The 14,981-nt window shown below is 60.0% G+C and overlaps 1 protein-coding gene across 5 annotated transcripts; it reads right to left on the reverse strand.

Annotated features, from left to right (window-relative positions):
- Positions 1-984: 984 nt before the first annotated feature.
- Positions 985-14,332, reverse strand: TMC6 (transmembrane channel like 6). Of its 5 annotated transcripts, none has more exons than XM_075562282.1 (20): positions 13,996-14,332; positions 12,076-12,191; positions 11,807-11,961; positions 11,625-11,720; positions 11,233-11,379; positions 10,272-10,377; positions 10,090-10,186; positions 9,630-9,890; positions 9,294-9,484; positions 7,964-8,108; positions 7,349-7,504; positions 6,833-6,984; positions 6,639-6,732; positions 6,268-6,365; positions 4,700-4,795; positions 4,376-4,451; positions 3,739-3,872; positions 3,444-3,620; positions 3,256-3,334; positions 985-1,631 (listed from the first exon to the last, which is right to left on the reverse strand). In XM_075562282.1, exons 2-20 carry the CDS (start codon positions 12,117-12,119, stop codon positions 1,476-1,478), a joined length of 2,460 nt encoding a protein of 819 aa, XP_075418397.1. In that variant the 5' UTR covers positions 12,120-12,191; positions 13,996-14,332; the 3' UTR covers positions 985-1,475. The 5 variants fall into 5 exon arrangements, with proteins under 5 accessions (XP_075418397.1, XP_075418400.1, XP_075418399.1 ...); XM_075562285.1 differs by having other exon boundaries at positions 6,651-6,732; positions 13,996-14,325; XM_075562284.1 differs by lacking the exon at positions 13,996-14,332 and adding an exon at positions 13,747-13,892.
- Between the last annotated feature and the right edge of the window lie 649 nt (positions 14,333-14,981).

Below are 14,981 nucleotides of genomic sequence, written 5' to 3' on the forward strand. Positions count from 1 at the left end.
CCCCGTGAGCAGAGTTCCTTCCATGTGACACTGAGCTGCTCCCACCCACCTTTGCTGGAAGGGGAGCGCTCAGCAGGCAACGGGGCTGAAAAGCAGAAACTGGAGGAGGAAACTCAGAAAGGGGGCAGTATGGTCCCAGCAGCAAGCAGCTCCAGACAGGTCTGCTCAATTTGGGCAGCACCAGGAAGATCCTGGGAATGGCGGAGTTGCTAGGCGCCAATGCCCTGGTAAGACCACACAGGAACCACTCCAGAGGAGAAATGGAACAGCTTCAGGGCCACCGTGGGCTAGAGGGCAGCCCTGGATGACATTTGTGACATCAGACCAGGGCCTAGCAGTTCCCAGCCGCTACCTCAAACCAGAACCTGGGGTTGTGCTGCATACTCAATCATAGCTAAGCCAGAATCCAGGGCCTGGGTTACCGTCAGACATGACTGCCTGCCCTGACCCAGAAAGCTGTGTGTAATGGGCACAGGTGAGCGCCAGGTACATGCCAGCTAGTGGCTTGCACATGGCATGGTCCCCTGGAAGGCATGGGGACACTAATTGTCCTCCAGGTTGGCCACCACCCTGCCTGGCTGATCACACTGGATCCCCAGCTGCCCCTCCACCAAGACACTCGAAGGCAGGCTGGCTGGCTGAGCACTGGAACAGCCCATCCTACCCCCATAATGGCTAACCAGACCCACCTCCAGCCACTCAATTAGACTGGCTTCCTCCCCAGGCATCAAGTCAGTCAGAGGTCCTGTCCCTGCCACCTGGGACCTGACCAGCAGGGGGCACACTAAGCCAGAGCCAACAGGAACTGGGAGCAACTGGGCCTAGCATCTCCATGGACAGAAGGGTAGACCCTGGAGGGGACACATGAGACACTCAAGACCTCAGCTTTCAGGTGGTGCAGGAGGCTGGGCACTGGGGCCACTACACCAGCGTGCAGCTGGCAGGCCTGGGTCAGGCCCAGCCTCCCTGGAAACAGGCCCAGCCTGGTTTGCAAAACAACTTTTAATATGAATAAATAGAATTCCAGCAGACTGAGGAACCATGAGGACCTCGGGTTGCAGCCCCTGGGGACCGGACATAAAGGGGGCTGCAGTATAGACTCAGGATGGGGCTTCACCTGGCATCCTGGGTGTGCAAAAGGCAACACGGGAACGGGGGTGAGGCCTTACGGGGCAGTGTCTCTGCTACAGAGCCTCCAGTGGATTCGGGAGCTGGGTGGGTGCCCTGTGGCTCGGTGCCCCTCCCGCCAGCATACTGGGAAAGGAAACAGCCCAGCCTGACTTGGGAGAGAACTTGATGTCCCCTGGAAACCTGGGGTGGGGGGGGAAGCAGGGGGCCGGGAGGGCGGGATGGCCGAGGCCCAACCTGGGTGCAGAGGCAAAGAGGAGCAGCTTCCTTAGGCTTGTTCCCTGCCGAGTCTTGAAGCAGAGGAAGCGGGCACATCCAAAAATGGTGGCAGCCCCGTGGGGTGGACATCACCGGTGCAAGAACGGACGCCCAGCCTCAGGGTCCTCAGGCGTGCTTGAGGCCTGGGCCTGCCTGCTGGACCCTGCAGGCCCTCCCCTGCTCTGCTCCTTCTTGTCATAGACAGAGTGGATCTTGTTGATTAGGAAGATCTTGTCGTCGCCCTCCTGGAAAGCCAGAGCGGGAAGCGTAAGAAAGCAGGCCAGGCCACCTGTCCACACAGCGCTGCCCTGGCCAGGCTGTAGTGGGCAGGCCCCAACACAAACTCGAACTGGCATAGAGCCCGCAGGACACTAGGACTATCCCTGTGGGCAAGCCCCTTCTAGGTCCTGCAGAGCAGTTGGTGGTTTCAAACTTCTTCCTTTTGGTTGGCAGCCCAACTCGTAATCACTGTGCCACCAGGGTTCCTTCTGCACCCCACACACAGAAAATTGAGAGAAGCCTCAAAACAAGGTAACCTGGGAAGGATCTGCCACTAACGCCCACCTGACACGGTTGCCTCAAACCCATTTCCCCCCTCGCACGTTAGCTTCCTGTGGGTGTCATATCTGTGGGCCTGCTATTGACGTCTCGTGTGCAAGGAAATGCATTATGTGACTGAGTTACCTAGCGGACCAGGTGAAGAGGGAAAATTGATTTGCCACCCAAGATGGTGTGGACCCTGCCGAGCCAGCCCCCACTGGAGCCCACTGGCCCTGCCACTCACTAGCTAAGTTACCTCCTCTCTGCCCTCAGTCTTGGTAAAGGGGAACAGAAATGTCCTTCCCCCCGAGGCTCTAGGATAGCACGTAGCATAGGCCTGGGACCTGATAAGCACCAAATGAGCAGCAGTGAAGTCGGGGCAGGGAGGCCTCTCGGAAGCACCATTTCTCCTAGCCACCTTTAGACAACCAAGAGCGGAGTCCTGTGTACCCCTGGATCAGCCCACCCCAGGAGCTGATGCTGGACAGCCCAAGCCCAGGCAAGCCAGGCTAGAGATCAAGCCATGGGGTGGGGAATCGGCCTTGGATGCTCACTGCCCACCACAAGGCCCAGTCGACTCAGTGGGAGGGGGTGTACCCCTGGCCCCACCTGGCCCAGACCCCAGAGTCTGTCTGCTCTGAGCACTGCCTCTGGAGTGTACACCCCCAAGGTCTGGGTGGATCCCCACCCCACTGCTACAGGCAGGCAGGTTCCCTGTGACCCCACCTGCAGACCACCCGCAACCCTTGGCAGGCCAGGGCCTGGGTGCGCAGAGCAGCAGGGGCGCATGGCAGCCTGGACAGGAGGACACTGAGAACACACAGCCAAGGCCCAAGCACCCAGTCTGCCCAATATAGGGGCGGACATCAAGTACACAGAAAAAAAATACTGGGCAAAGGAAAAGGTGGTGTCAAGGGCAGTGACGTCCAAGGCCCCCGGAAGTCTGCGGCTATAGGCAGCCTGCATGTGGCCTGGGTGGGGTGCGTGAGCAGGTCAGCAAGTAACATGTAATATGGGGATGCAGGGTAACAGGCAGGTCACCCTCTGGCTTCCCAGCCCAGTGAGTGTGTGCACTGGAGGGGAGAGTGACACGCGGAGTAGAGAACTCCCATCTGGTCTCCTTACTCACTGGACATCTCTTTCTATCCTGGCGCTCTCGAACTGGGCTCGTTTATAACACGGGGGCACTGAACGGGCCAGGACTAGGGCCAGCTTTTCCAACTGCGCAGCGCAGAGTGCCCTGGGCAGCCCTGCCCGCAGCTCCTCCCATAGGCGCCCCGGGGGCGGCCCCGGACCTGGACCCGGGTGGGCTTCAGAAAGGACACTCACATTACTGATCTGCTCCTTGAGAAGGCAGATCACCTCCCTCTGACCCTTCACCACCTGGATGTTGAGGTAGATGACAGCGCTGCAGGCAGAAGGGTAGGAGGGAGTCACGGGGGTGCAGGTAGGCCTTCAGGGAGTAGAGCCCACCTGTGCAGCCCCCCCATCACTCCCCCTCCCCCGCCGGCACTCACAGCAGCAGGGCGGACAGCAGGAAGATGATAAAGGTGTTCTCCAGCAGGTAGCGGTAGAGCCAGGGTAGCCACGAGAGCCGGGGCCCCGCACGCTCCAGTCGCAGCACCCACACCTTGCCCGCCTCGTACATAGTGTCCAGACCCTGGAAGGGGCCGCACCTGCTGGACGGCCTCACCCTGCAGGGCGGGGAGACCCTAAGCTGGCGAGGGCCCCTCTGGGCTCCCACCCAGGACACTACCCCCCACACTGCCCTCACCCTCCCACCCACTAGCAGGCCGGCACAGGAGCACTCACTGCCAGACAACGTAGCAGAGGAAGATGGCAGCACCCAGGAAGGCGGGGAAGCAGAGCAGGGTGGCGAAGATGGTGCTCATGCGCGCGGCCAGCCATGGCCGCCGCGGCGCCTGGCAGTTGGCCATCAGACTGGTCTGGGGACAGAGGCCACACTCACACTGGGGCTGCCACTGGTGCCCGCCCCGCACCCTGCCTGGGGTGGGTGACATGAGAGGGAAAAAGCTGGAGGGAAGGGGGGTGTCCTTCCAGGTAGAGCCCAGATCCGGGACACACACACCAGAAGGGAGACTGAGGCACATGGGGAGTGGGCCGTCCAAGGTTACTTGTGAGTGCCTCCCTGCCAGCCCCCTCCACCCCTCCTCTGAGAATCCTGCCCAAGGCGCAGACAGGGACCCAGGTCAGAGAGAGTGCCTTGCTCAGGCCAGCTGGGGACACAGACCCAAGTTGTCAACTAGTGGGGACCCTCAACAAGGATAGAGGATCAGCGCAACTTCCCAGGACCCCATCCCTGACCCGGCACATGTCACTAGCAGGATTCTGCCCAGCCTTGGGGGTCAGATGACTGTGGCCAGGGCACAGATACAGGGTGCCCTGGCTGCCAGCGGGTGCTCTCAAGGGGGGCATGCCCCCCCCTCACCTTCTTGATGTAGAAGAGCAATAGGAGCTTTAAGATCTGCACAGCAGGGAGGAGGGGCGAGAAGAGGACGCCCAGCCTAAGGGGATGAGGGGCAGGAGAGACTGGGTCAGAGGCCTGCCGAGGCCTGGGCCCCACCCCACCCCCCACACACACACCCCCCACAGCTCAAGGTTGGAGTAATTGGCCCGGCCCCTCCCCATCCACTCCCAGACCAGGCTGGACTGGAGACCAAAGGCCTGGCCCCCTTGCCGGGACATCCTCCAGAACCTAGAGGTCGTCCAGAACCTAGAGGTACTGGTAGGGCTTGCCACCTGGTGAGCCTACCAAGTCAGAGTCTGCCCGTAGATCAGTTCCAGAACATTCCGGGCGATGTCGAACTCGGGCTTCCGCTGCCTCTTCATCTTCTTCTCAGACACCAGCCTGGGCAGAGGCATCCCCCAGGGTCAGCCGGGACCCCCAGGCAGAGCTTCCCCCCACCCCCGCCCAAGGCAGAGGCAGTCACCAAGGAGAATGGGAAGTGGGTTGGGGTCCTTGCCCCACTGGGTCGGTCTGGTCTGGTTTGGAAAACACGCCACGTCTGAAACACTACGTGGGGAGGGCTTCGTGGAAAACAGCATGCAAATATGATAGAATGGCCCCACAAACTTTTTTGAAGGCCCCTTGTTTAAACACGCATATCCCCAACCCCTAGAGGGAGGGGGACTTAGTCAAGTCAGAACTGACCGATGGCAATGGCTGGGATTTTGATCCTGGTTTGCAGAGGGCGGGGAGGGTTCTAGTTGGTAACACTGTTTCAATATAGGAGGAATGGTGGGGGGGGGGTACAGTGTAAGGAGATTTTGCACTTTCTGCTGTTTTGCTGTAAGCCTGAAACTGCTCTCAAAAATTGTCTTTAAAAAAAATCGTTTTCACTATTACTACCAAAGCCAAAGGTTCTCAGAGAGCAGAGCAGGAAATAAAGAGGGGCCTAGCGGGTAGTGGGGGGGTGGGGGCAGACCCACAGGACCAGAGAGCCTCATCTGGACTCTCACCGCCTACTTCTTTCCTTTGAACAAAACAGCTTCCGAAGGTGCATATCAACATGCTTGCTAAGTGGAAAATGTGCGTCATAGAGTTTTACCACAGTCATATATATGTGTGTAGATATGTGTATGTACCACAATCACATGTGTGTCTGTGCTTAAGAGAACTGCAGTAACGGCCAGTGGGAGGCGTTCTCAAACTGCCTTCCTTCCCCAGCCTACGCCGTCCTGTCTGGTGGGCGTTTTCCCAGATGGAGGGATCCACTCCCAAGCAGGTGGGGGCGATTTGGGGTCCTGGCTGGGGAGAACAGAGCCCTGCTTTCCCCAGGGCTGAGACCTTCCCAAAGGAACCACGGTAGGGTCGTGGTTACAAGTTGGGCTGTCATGTACTAGGCCAGTGGTTCAAAACCATGGGAAAACCAAAGGGCAGTCTACACCCATAAAAAGTGAATTCACTGGCACTGAGTCAATGCTGACTCTTAGCGACACCCCTCCCCCACGTTTTTTTTTTTTTTGTCTCACAGGAAGCAAGCAGAGTTTTATTATTTTTTTTTCCCCCACATGTTTTGACCAGGGATCCATAAAGTTCGTTTTGGAAACCCGTAGGGCCCCTTCCACTCTGTCCTCTCAGGTCACTGTAAGTGGGTTTGTTTTTTTGTGTTTTTTTTTAAGCCTTCCTAGGTGAGGGCCTGCAAGGGTGGGGGGGGGGAGGAAGATAGGGGGTAGGGGTGGGATGAGGGGTGAGATGAGGAGGTGGGATAGGGGGATGGGGGAGCGTTGCACACCACCTGCAAGGGGCGGGCCTGAGCAGTCCTGCCCCCTCAACCCCTCCCTATTCTCCAGCCCTGCCCCCCCCCACTGCATTCTCACCGCAACACCAGCTCCCCGAAGAGTGAGTCCACCAAGATGAAGACAAAGTCCATGACCACAAAGCGGTACAGCTCCTGACCCACAAAGTCCTCCCAGCACTGAAACAACAGACCAGCCCTTAGCCCAGACCCACCGCCCACCCGGGTCCCCCACCTGCTGCCCGGGGGTCACAATCAACCAGCCTCTCAAACCTCCTTCTGGACCAAGGGGCTGGCCCCTGACCTGGCGCTACAGGACACCTATCCCTGGGCCCTTCACCTGGTCCCCTAGGACAACCACCCACGGCCTTCCTTCACCTGGCCCCTTACCTGGCCCCCTCACCTGGCCCCCTCACCTGGCCCCTCACCTGGCCCCCTCACCTGGCCCCTCACCTGGCCCCTCACCTGGCCCTGGAGGATGCGAACCCTGCGGCCCAGCCAATGGTAGCACAGGATGCCCAGGATGATCATTTTGAAGATAAGGTTCCTGGGATGGGGAGGGGCAGGATGCAGAGACTGTAGGAGAGGAGCAGGATGCTAAGGAGACCCCAAAAGGCCACCCCCAGGTCTGGGCCCTGCTTCCACACCTGCAGACAGCCACCAAGACCTCCAGCATGGGGGACTGGTGCCTCTCCAGGGAAGCCAGCACGCGGAACAGGTAGGGGGCCAGCAGGTTGACAAGGCTCACCACCAGGGGCAGGGCCAGCAATGCCACCTCCTGGCTGTAGGCTGCAGGCCTCTGCCAGAGGAGGGGGAGGGAGAGGGTTACTGCAGGGGGCGTGGCAGAGAGGGTATAACACCTTCTTCCCCTTCCCGGAAAGGCCCAGCACCCCAAGCCCAAGGCCTCAAGTTTAAACCGCATGGGAAGCTGGATGGGGGCAGGGTGAGAGCATCCAAGTTCATGGAAACAAAAAACAAAGGACAGAAAGGGGGAGGGGCCCTCAACAAGGGCCAAGGCTGCTGGGCTTCAGGTCCTGGATGGGGCCACTGGGACTAGGGTCTAACCCAGGACCCAGGTTCTAGCCACCAGCCCCCCACCTCCTCACCCAGCAAGTTCAGTAGAGGTCAGAAGACTCCAGTCTCCTCCCCTCCCCCTCTCCCACCTGGATAATGAATTCTGAGAAAGTGTAGACTGCCAGGGCACAGGCCAGTGTGATCCCCAGGCACAGCAGCCAGACGCAGGCCAGCAGGGCCCCCCACCGCACACGGGCACACAGTCTCTGGGGGTCCTGTCGCATCTGCCACTCAGCCAGCAGCTCCTGGAGGGCAGGTATCATCAGGGGGGGGCAAGCACACGTAGATGCATAGGGGACACACATGGGGGACACACAGGGAGTTGCACACGGGGCCTGGGGGACACACTGACACAGAGAGAGACACATACATGAGACACAGGGAGGGGGGCACACTGTCCCGGCAACCCCCGCCCCCCAGGCAAAGACCAGTCTGCCCACCCTAGAGCACGGCTGGGAGGCCACAGAGCTCCCCCCCGCCCCCCCCCCCACACACACACACTGGGAGGGTTGAGAGGGACACAGGAGGGTCTCAGATGTCAGAAGGTTGGGGCACCTGCCCTTCCTCACCAGCGGGGGTGGGGTGGAGTGGGTGAAGGGGTGGTGCACACCCTGCCCGTATCTGGCCGAGAGAACCCCCTTGGGCTGTGGGGGCTGCGTTTGGGGGGAGGAGCCAGTGACCCTTGGCCTTTCCCAGCTGCCCACCTTCAGCTGGGTCCGGAGGTTGTCCTGCTGCAGGCGGGAGGCCCACTTCTGGGTCACCTTATAGTCCCAGGAGCAGAAGATGGTGATAGCATGGACGGCCGAGTTGCTATCCACCCGGTAGCTCTCCCCAAAAGAGCGGGACATGCTGGGGCAGGAGGCAGAGCCAGCAGATGGGTGAGCACAGGACCAGGACAATGACCAACAGGCCAGGGCCTAGAGCTGAGCCCTACCTCCCACCCCCGGGGGCCCCCAACCCCTGAGTATAGGCGCTCAGGGCCCGGTGTGGGCCACTGCTGGGCTCTCTAGAGCTACTCTGTGTGGTTCCATCACACGGGCCCGGAGAGGACAGACAGGACTCACCAAAAGCCTTTCCACTGCCCAGTGCCTGCTCCCTTCTTCTCTGCCCATTCTTTTACCAGCAGCCCTCACCCCCACCCCTACCCCGCCCTCCACCCCCCTGCTTCCCTAACACTCGGGAAAACGCTCTGGTCTGCTCACTGGCCTGTCTTCTTCCCTAGGCAGCTGCTGGAGGACTGGCACAAGTGCCTTTATTGACCTGCCTGGATCTGGGGACTGGGGACATTTGTAGGAGGACTAGGGGAGGGAATAATGGACTAACCAATGGACTGATGGATGGATAGATTGACCAATAAATAAATGGCTAGATCAATGGATCAATATATGGATGGATGGATGGATGGATGGATGGATGGATGGATGGATGGATGGATGGACAGATTGATGGGTGGGTGGATAATTCAAATAATCATTAAAAAATAAATGGATGAATAGATAATACATGGACATAGATGGATGGATGGATGGATGAATTATAAATTGATGGACAGGTAACGGCTGAATGTGGATGGGTGAAAGGGACAGGTGATGAATGGGTAAGAGAACAGATGAGTTGATGGATGGATAGGCTTATTGGATGACTCGATGAATAAATGGATAGATGAGTAATGGGTGGATACAGGTGGACATTTGATGGTAGGATGAAGGGATTGGTAGATAGTGTGTGGATGTAGATGGATGTATGATAGCTGGATCACTAGATGCGTGGATGGGTGGTGGATATAGATGGATGAATGGGATGGGTTGATGGATTGACAGATGGATGAAAGATTCAGGAATGAATTGATAGACGGGTGATTGGTGGACAAATGGATGGATAGATCATGAATGATGCAGATGGATTAAGGGAGGGGGCTGGGGGAAGTGAGTGGACTGCCGGACAGAGGTGGATGGATGGGCAACAGGCAGGTGGGTAGGTAAGGGGACGAAGGGGCGGTATTCAGAGGCGGGCCACGTGACGGAGGACTGGTACCTGTACACAAGGGTGATGCAGGTGATAAAGAAGGCCGCCCCGATGGTGAAGAGGTAAGCAAGGGGCATGCTATAGGGCAGCCCGCCGGCCTCAGGGGTGCACTCGCTGCCGTCTAGTGGCGAGACACATGGCTCGTTCAACGTGGCATTGCTGTAGTACCCGTAGTACATGACGGTGCCGGTGAAATAGCCCTGCCGAGGGACCTGCAGGTCAGGGCTCCTTCTCCTCCGGTCCTACCCCCTTGGCAGAGGCCTAGCAGCTGCTGGAGGGGCCAGCTCTGGGTGGAGGACTCGCCACCCTGGCCTCCCTGGGGGGGCGGGGTTGGCCAGCACTCACCCCTCCAGTAAGGAGCTCCAGCCCAGTGAAGGTGGGGGCGGGGTGGGGCAGCTCCTTTGGTGGGAAGGCTGCCCCCACACCCACAATGAAGGCCAGCAGGGGTAGCAGCAGGAGGGCATTGAAGGCCAGCAGGGTCTTCAGGAAGAGGAAGTAGGAGAGGACACTGGAGCCAAACTGGCCCCCGATCCGCTTCAGGGCGTAGTGCCAGGGTTTCAGGGCAGGCAGCTGCCCCAACAGCCACAACCAAAGGCTGTGCATGGCCTGTGGGCACAGCAGGGGCAGAGAGGTCCTGAGGGGAGGGCCCAGAGACCACGGCAGGGGGCAGTCCCAGGTGGGGAGACCCCGACTAGGGGAGCCATGGAGGAAGGATAAGGGCAAACAACAGAATATCCCAGCCCCACTACTGCCCTCACCCCATGCCAGATGGAAGCCACCCAGCCCAGCACCCCAAGGCTCCTACCAGGACACAGCCATACTTGAGCTGGCTGCAGCAGGACCAGATGCCACGCCCGTCCACCTTGCCCCTCGGAGTCCCCCTAGGGATCCGGCTCTCCTCTCTGTGGGCACAAACAGCCAGGGTGCCTTAAGGAAAAAGGGGCCTAACAAGCCCTCCCACTGCCCCACCACATTGCATACACTGACCTCAGACAGCGCTTCTCGGCCAGGCTCAGGGGCATCCCTCTAAGCATCTGGTCCTGCTGAACCCCAGTCAGGCCCCGCAGCTCCCTGATCAGCAGACTGCGCTTCTCTGCAGACGCAGGACAGGGCCTCACAACCCCCAAACCTTCCTCCCACCACGTCCAGGCCAAATCCCATCCCTGTCCTGACCCACCTGTCTCCCACCCAAAATTTCGACATATGAAAACCAAAACCCAAACCCGCTGGCATCAAGTCAATCCTGACTCACAGTGACCCTGTAGGATAGGGTAGAACTGGCCCTGTGGGTTTCTGAGGCTGTAAACTCTTTTCAGGAGTAGACAGCCTCATCTTTCGCCCTCTGAGAGGGCTGGTGGTTTCGAACTGCTGAACTTGCTGTTAGCAGGCCAACACATTACCCACTATACCACCAGGGCAAATGAAGGTGCTTCAAAAAATATGAAAAGATAATGGAATTTTCCCAGGAATTTCTTAAAGCCCCCTGCTATAAACAGATCCCACTTAGGACCCATTCAAGTATATAAACCTCCCACAGGACTGGACTGTGAGTTTCACTGGCTGTTGGGTTTTTGGATACAAAACTTGTTGTGGCTAGGAAGTACATGATGCAATGTTGCCTCGCGGTTACTGTGCTGGGTGTTTGTAATGGATACAATGTTGCTTTATTAACTTGAAGGTGTGCTTATAACTTGCAGCAGTTAGCTTTCCCGGATGTTCCCTTGTTCAAAGATAGGATTTATTTATGAAAATACCGAGAGTAAAGTCAGGAACAATGAAAATAGGGGGGAAGAATATTAACTTTTGTCAGAACCCCATCATAAGTCGGGGTCCCCTGTACTTTGGGGGTGAGTCCCAGAAGACTGAGTGTGACCCCAGGGGTCAGGGTACGGAGGGAGGTTGCCCCGCCGCCCTCTGAGGGCTCCGGGCCTGGCCAGCACTCACTCACCCTCCTCGTCGCGGGCCGTGGGGTCCAGCTCCAAGTCACGCGCTCGGAGGCTAGGCCTGGCGCCCCGAGGCAGTTGCCCGCTAGCTCGGCGCCGCAGCCGCACTGTGCGATTGTAATACTGCGAGATGATCGCTCCGCGGCTGCGGCCTGCGGGGGTGGGGGGTGATCAGGGTGGGAGCCGGACTGCCCGGCTTCCCGAGGTCTGTGCCTCGAGCCCCAGGCCACCCCGCTTCTCCTAGAGGAACCGGCTGCCCAAGCCCCTCCCCTGGGAGTTCGGGGCCCTGAGCCCAGGAGTCTATTTTTACACTGGGCCCGCTGGAGAGGGTTACAGGATGGGGCGGGCCTCTGGGCTCTGATCTGACTGGTGCCCGCCGGAGTCCCCAACCACTCACCGATGGTGCGGCTGGGCATGCTGGCCAGGATGCGGAGGGTGGCTGCGCTGTACCCGGGCGTGTCCCCGGGCCCCGGGGTCACCTGCTGGTCCCCACCTGTAACAGCAAAAGAGGTTTGTCCACACGAGTCAGCCAACGTCCCCACGCCCCATCCTGGCCAGTCCTCCCTCCATCCTGCTCACCTGGGGCCCCGGGAGTGCTGGTCCCCCGCCCGATCTCCTGCAGCTCCAGCCCCGCCTCCTCGGGCCCTGAGGCCCCAGCCCACTGGCTCTGCTCCTGAATTAGCTGGTGGAAGGAGTGGTGGACCTCTTCCTCATCATAGGGGCTGGGCTCCTGGCTGCGGCAGGGGGGCAGGGAGCGGAGTGTGAGTCAGGGGGCCCAGCTCAGTCCTGCTGCGTTCCAGGACAGCAGGGGAGGGGACCTGGCACACTCTAAGCCTCTGAGCTCTTACCCCCAGTCCTCTAGGGTCTCAGGGACCTCGAGGGCAAAGGCCATGTTGAAGTCCCACACGGGGGGCCCGTAGACCTAGGGCAGTTCGGAGCATGGGCCGGGCCTCCCGCCGTCCATCTGAGGAGTGGAGCAGTCTGGTTACAAAGCGGGCCAAACGGAACACCCAGACCCGCACTCCCCTGGGTCCCGGGGAGGGGCCTCTCCTAGCGCAGGCTGCTGTAGGCCCGCCTCTCTGCAGGGTCAGGTGGGTGGCCCTAAGGAGGCCCCGCCCTCGAGCTGGAGACGCAGTGGGTCAGGGGAAGCCCCCTGGACCTGGAGGAAAGAAGGGGCCGGAAGGAAGGGTGTGGGGATCTCAGGTCCCCTTCTGTTTCCTCCGTATCGGTGTCTCCAGTGCGTGGGAAAAGGGGAAGGGGTGGGACGTCCGTCCGTAGCTTCCAGGGCGCTGCCGCCCTGGGACGCTGCCCTCTTAGAAAGGGCAAGAGAAGGGTCAGGGCAGCTCTGAGGCCTGTCTGCTGGTGGAACCAACTGCCCCACATAGGCTTCATGTACCAGAGGAGGCCCCGGGCCCAGAGCAAGCTGTCCCACCCAGCCCCCACAGCTCGCGCGCGCGCGCGTGCACACACACACACACACACACACCACCACCACCACCACCACCACCCTTGGTCAGTCCCTGCCATCTGTGCCAGGCCACCAAGAACCTCCAGTTCACAGGAGTTCACCCCCCACGCTCCATCACACGAAGGGAGTGGCATTAACAACAGACTGCCTTTGTCCTGGTCAGTCATCACATGGTCCCCACCAAGAGCCCAGTGGGAGCCTGGCCCAGTCCAGCCTTGCCCTGTCTCTGCTCTCCCCACCCCCACCCGCAGGGAACTTCCCGGGGCCAGGCTCAGGTCCCCATACACAGCAGGTCCCTCTGACACTTGGGGACAACACGGTGCCCAGGCCTCCCGATAAGCACCCTTCCTCCTCTCCCAGGGGGTGGGGGCAGAGCAAGCACACTTTGGGGGAGGGTGTCAGGGGCCAGCAGTGGGCACTTCGACTCTCAGAGAGGAAAGAGGCGGAGGGGCCGGCTGGCTCCTCCCAGGGGGGGCAGGCCTCAGGTCCAAGCGCCCACCCCCACAGCCTCACATCTGTAGGCGGAGTCTTCACCCACACTCCTTCTCCTGGCCCGGCTGGGACCCGCCAGGTCCGCTCCTCTCCAGGACAGCCACAGCTTGCCATTCCGGAGCCCTGAGCCGGCCAGGGAGGGGCCGGGTGGGGACCATTTCCTGGAACCTCCCTCCGCAGTCACCGCCCAGTCCAGGGGGCAGCAGATTCCGCGAGCCTAGACCCGCCCAGTCTTCCCCAGTGGCCCCTGGAACCAGTCTCCCGCCTTCTCCACGCCCGCCCCGTACGCCCGCGCCGCGCCTCCTCCCCTGCAGCCTGGGAGGGCCTGGGCTGGGGGCGAGGGTGCAACCATAGTTCCGCCCTCTCCTTCCTGCCTCCACCTTCGCAGCCCCGCGGAGACCCCCACATACCTGAGTGGGCTCTGCCCACACCCAGGGGGTCCCGGGATCGCAGGGGCTAGGGAGGTGTGAGTCAGGGAGGGAGGAATTCGGGTGGACGTTGCCCAAGTCCCAGGGCTGCCGCCCCTTGTGATCCCAGCATTCCCTTCCGGGACTCTCACCTGGGACCGACACACCTGTGCCCCGAAAGGGATGCTGGGAGCTGAGGCCTGGGGGAAGGTAGCAGGATGGTGGCAGAAAGCAACCCAGGGGATGGCCTGTGGCCACTGCAAGCCCAGTCTGGGGGGATGGAGAGTCCTGTCGCTGTCCACGTGGTGACAGCCTTGGGCATCACGTGACCCCGTCTCTCGCTGGGCCGCACCCGCCTCTCTGCTTCTTCAGGCCAGTCCCCACCCCTCTTCCCAACTTACCTGGTGGCCAGTGAGTAAGGGAAGCCAGGTGTCTGGTCCGGTACCCCGCCCTGGGGTCCCCCGTTTCTGAGTACTTTGCCCAAGTGTCAGGGACTGACAGGCCAGTCCTCACCCCCGGCGCTAATGGGGTTCTCTCCCCCTCCCCCTGGGGGCGTGGTCTCTGCTGTGTGTCTAGAGCACCGGGTGCACTTCCTGGGCGCTAGTGTAATTCGAGAGCGAGATCAAAGCACACCACTCTTAAAACGGCAGAATCAGCCTTCTCCTTCAGCTGGCTGGGCCAGAGAGGAACGAGTGCCTGGGGAACCACTGCCCCTCTTCAAGGGCACAGAGCACCTTTGTGCAGTAGGTAGAGCAGGGCTAGATCGGGAGGGAACAGCCCTTCCCTACAGTCTTTGCAGGCAGGATGTTGGAGGGGGTCAGGAAGGGGACACCTTCGGATGAGTCAGGGTTTGTCGAGATTGACTACATTCCTTGCCTTTCTGGCAGACAGGCTACTGGGAAGGTTAGAGCAGCGGTTCTCAACCTGTGTATTTCTGATGGTCTTAGGAACCAAGACATGGAGACACTGCTGCTCTGTCCTTCTCCAGGCAGGTCCGCCCACGTGCACTGGGTTAGAGGGACATCCAGGAGCAGGTGGGTCAAGGTCTGTCAGCAGGTCACGTCGGAGGTGCTTATCTGGCCAGAGTATTTGTGGATCCGAGTCTGTAGGCTATATGTAGGGTGAGATGAGAGACAGCCAGGTTGGAAATTTCCACAAAATAGAGTTCTTCAAGCTAAGCTGCGGACGACACTAGGCTGAAGCCCAAACCCAAGCCAGTTCATGGAGTGGTTCTGACTCATGGCGTCCTGTGTAAGGTTTCCAGGCTGGGAATCTCTATGGGGGCATACAGCCTCCTTTCTCCCGAGGAGCAGGTGGCCAAGGAGTCTGCCCAGCAGCCCTATGTTGGCGGGAGAGAAGGGGTAAAGGGGCGTGGTGTGTGTGGCAA

Source organism: Tenrec ecaudatus, chromosome 10 (genome assembly GCF_050624435.1).
Source record: "Tenrec ecaudatus isolate mTenEca1 chromosome 10, mTenEca1.hap1, whole genome shotgun sequence".
NCBI lineage: Eukaryota > Metazoa > Chordata > Mammalia > Afrosoricida > Tenrecidae > Tenrec > Tenrec ecaudatus.

Coding starts and splice junctions, on each gene's coding strand:
- TMC6 (XM_075562282.1), bottom strand. CDS start 12,119: ATGGCCTTTGCCCTCGAGGTCCCTGAGACCCTAGAGGACTGGGG. Junction 11,721..11,806: donor CAGCACTCCCGGGGCCCCAG/GTGAGCAGGATG, acceptor TTGCTGTTACAG/GTGGGGACCAGCAGGTGACC. Junction 11,380..11,624: donor CATGCCCAGCCGCACCATCG/GTGAGTGGTTGG, acceptor CCACCCCCGCAG/GCCGCAGCCGCGGAGCGATC.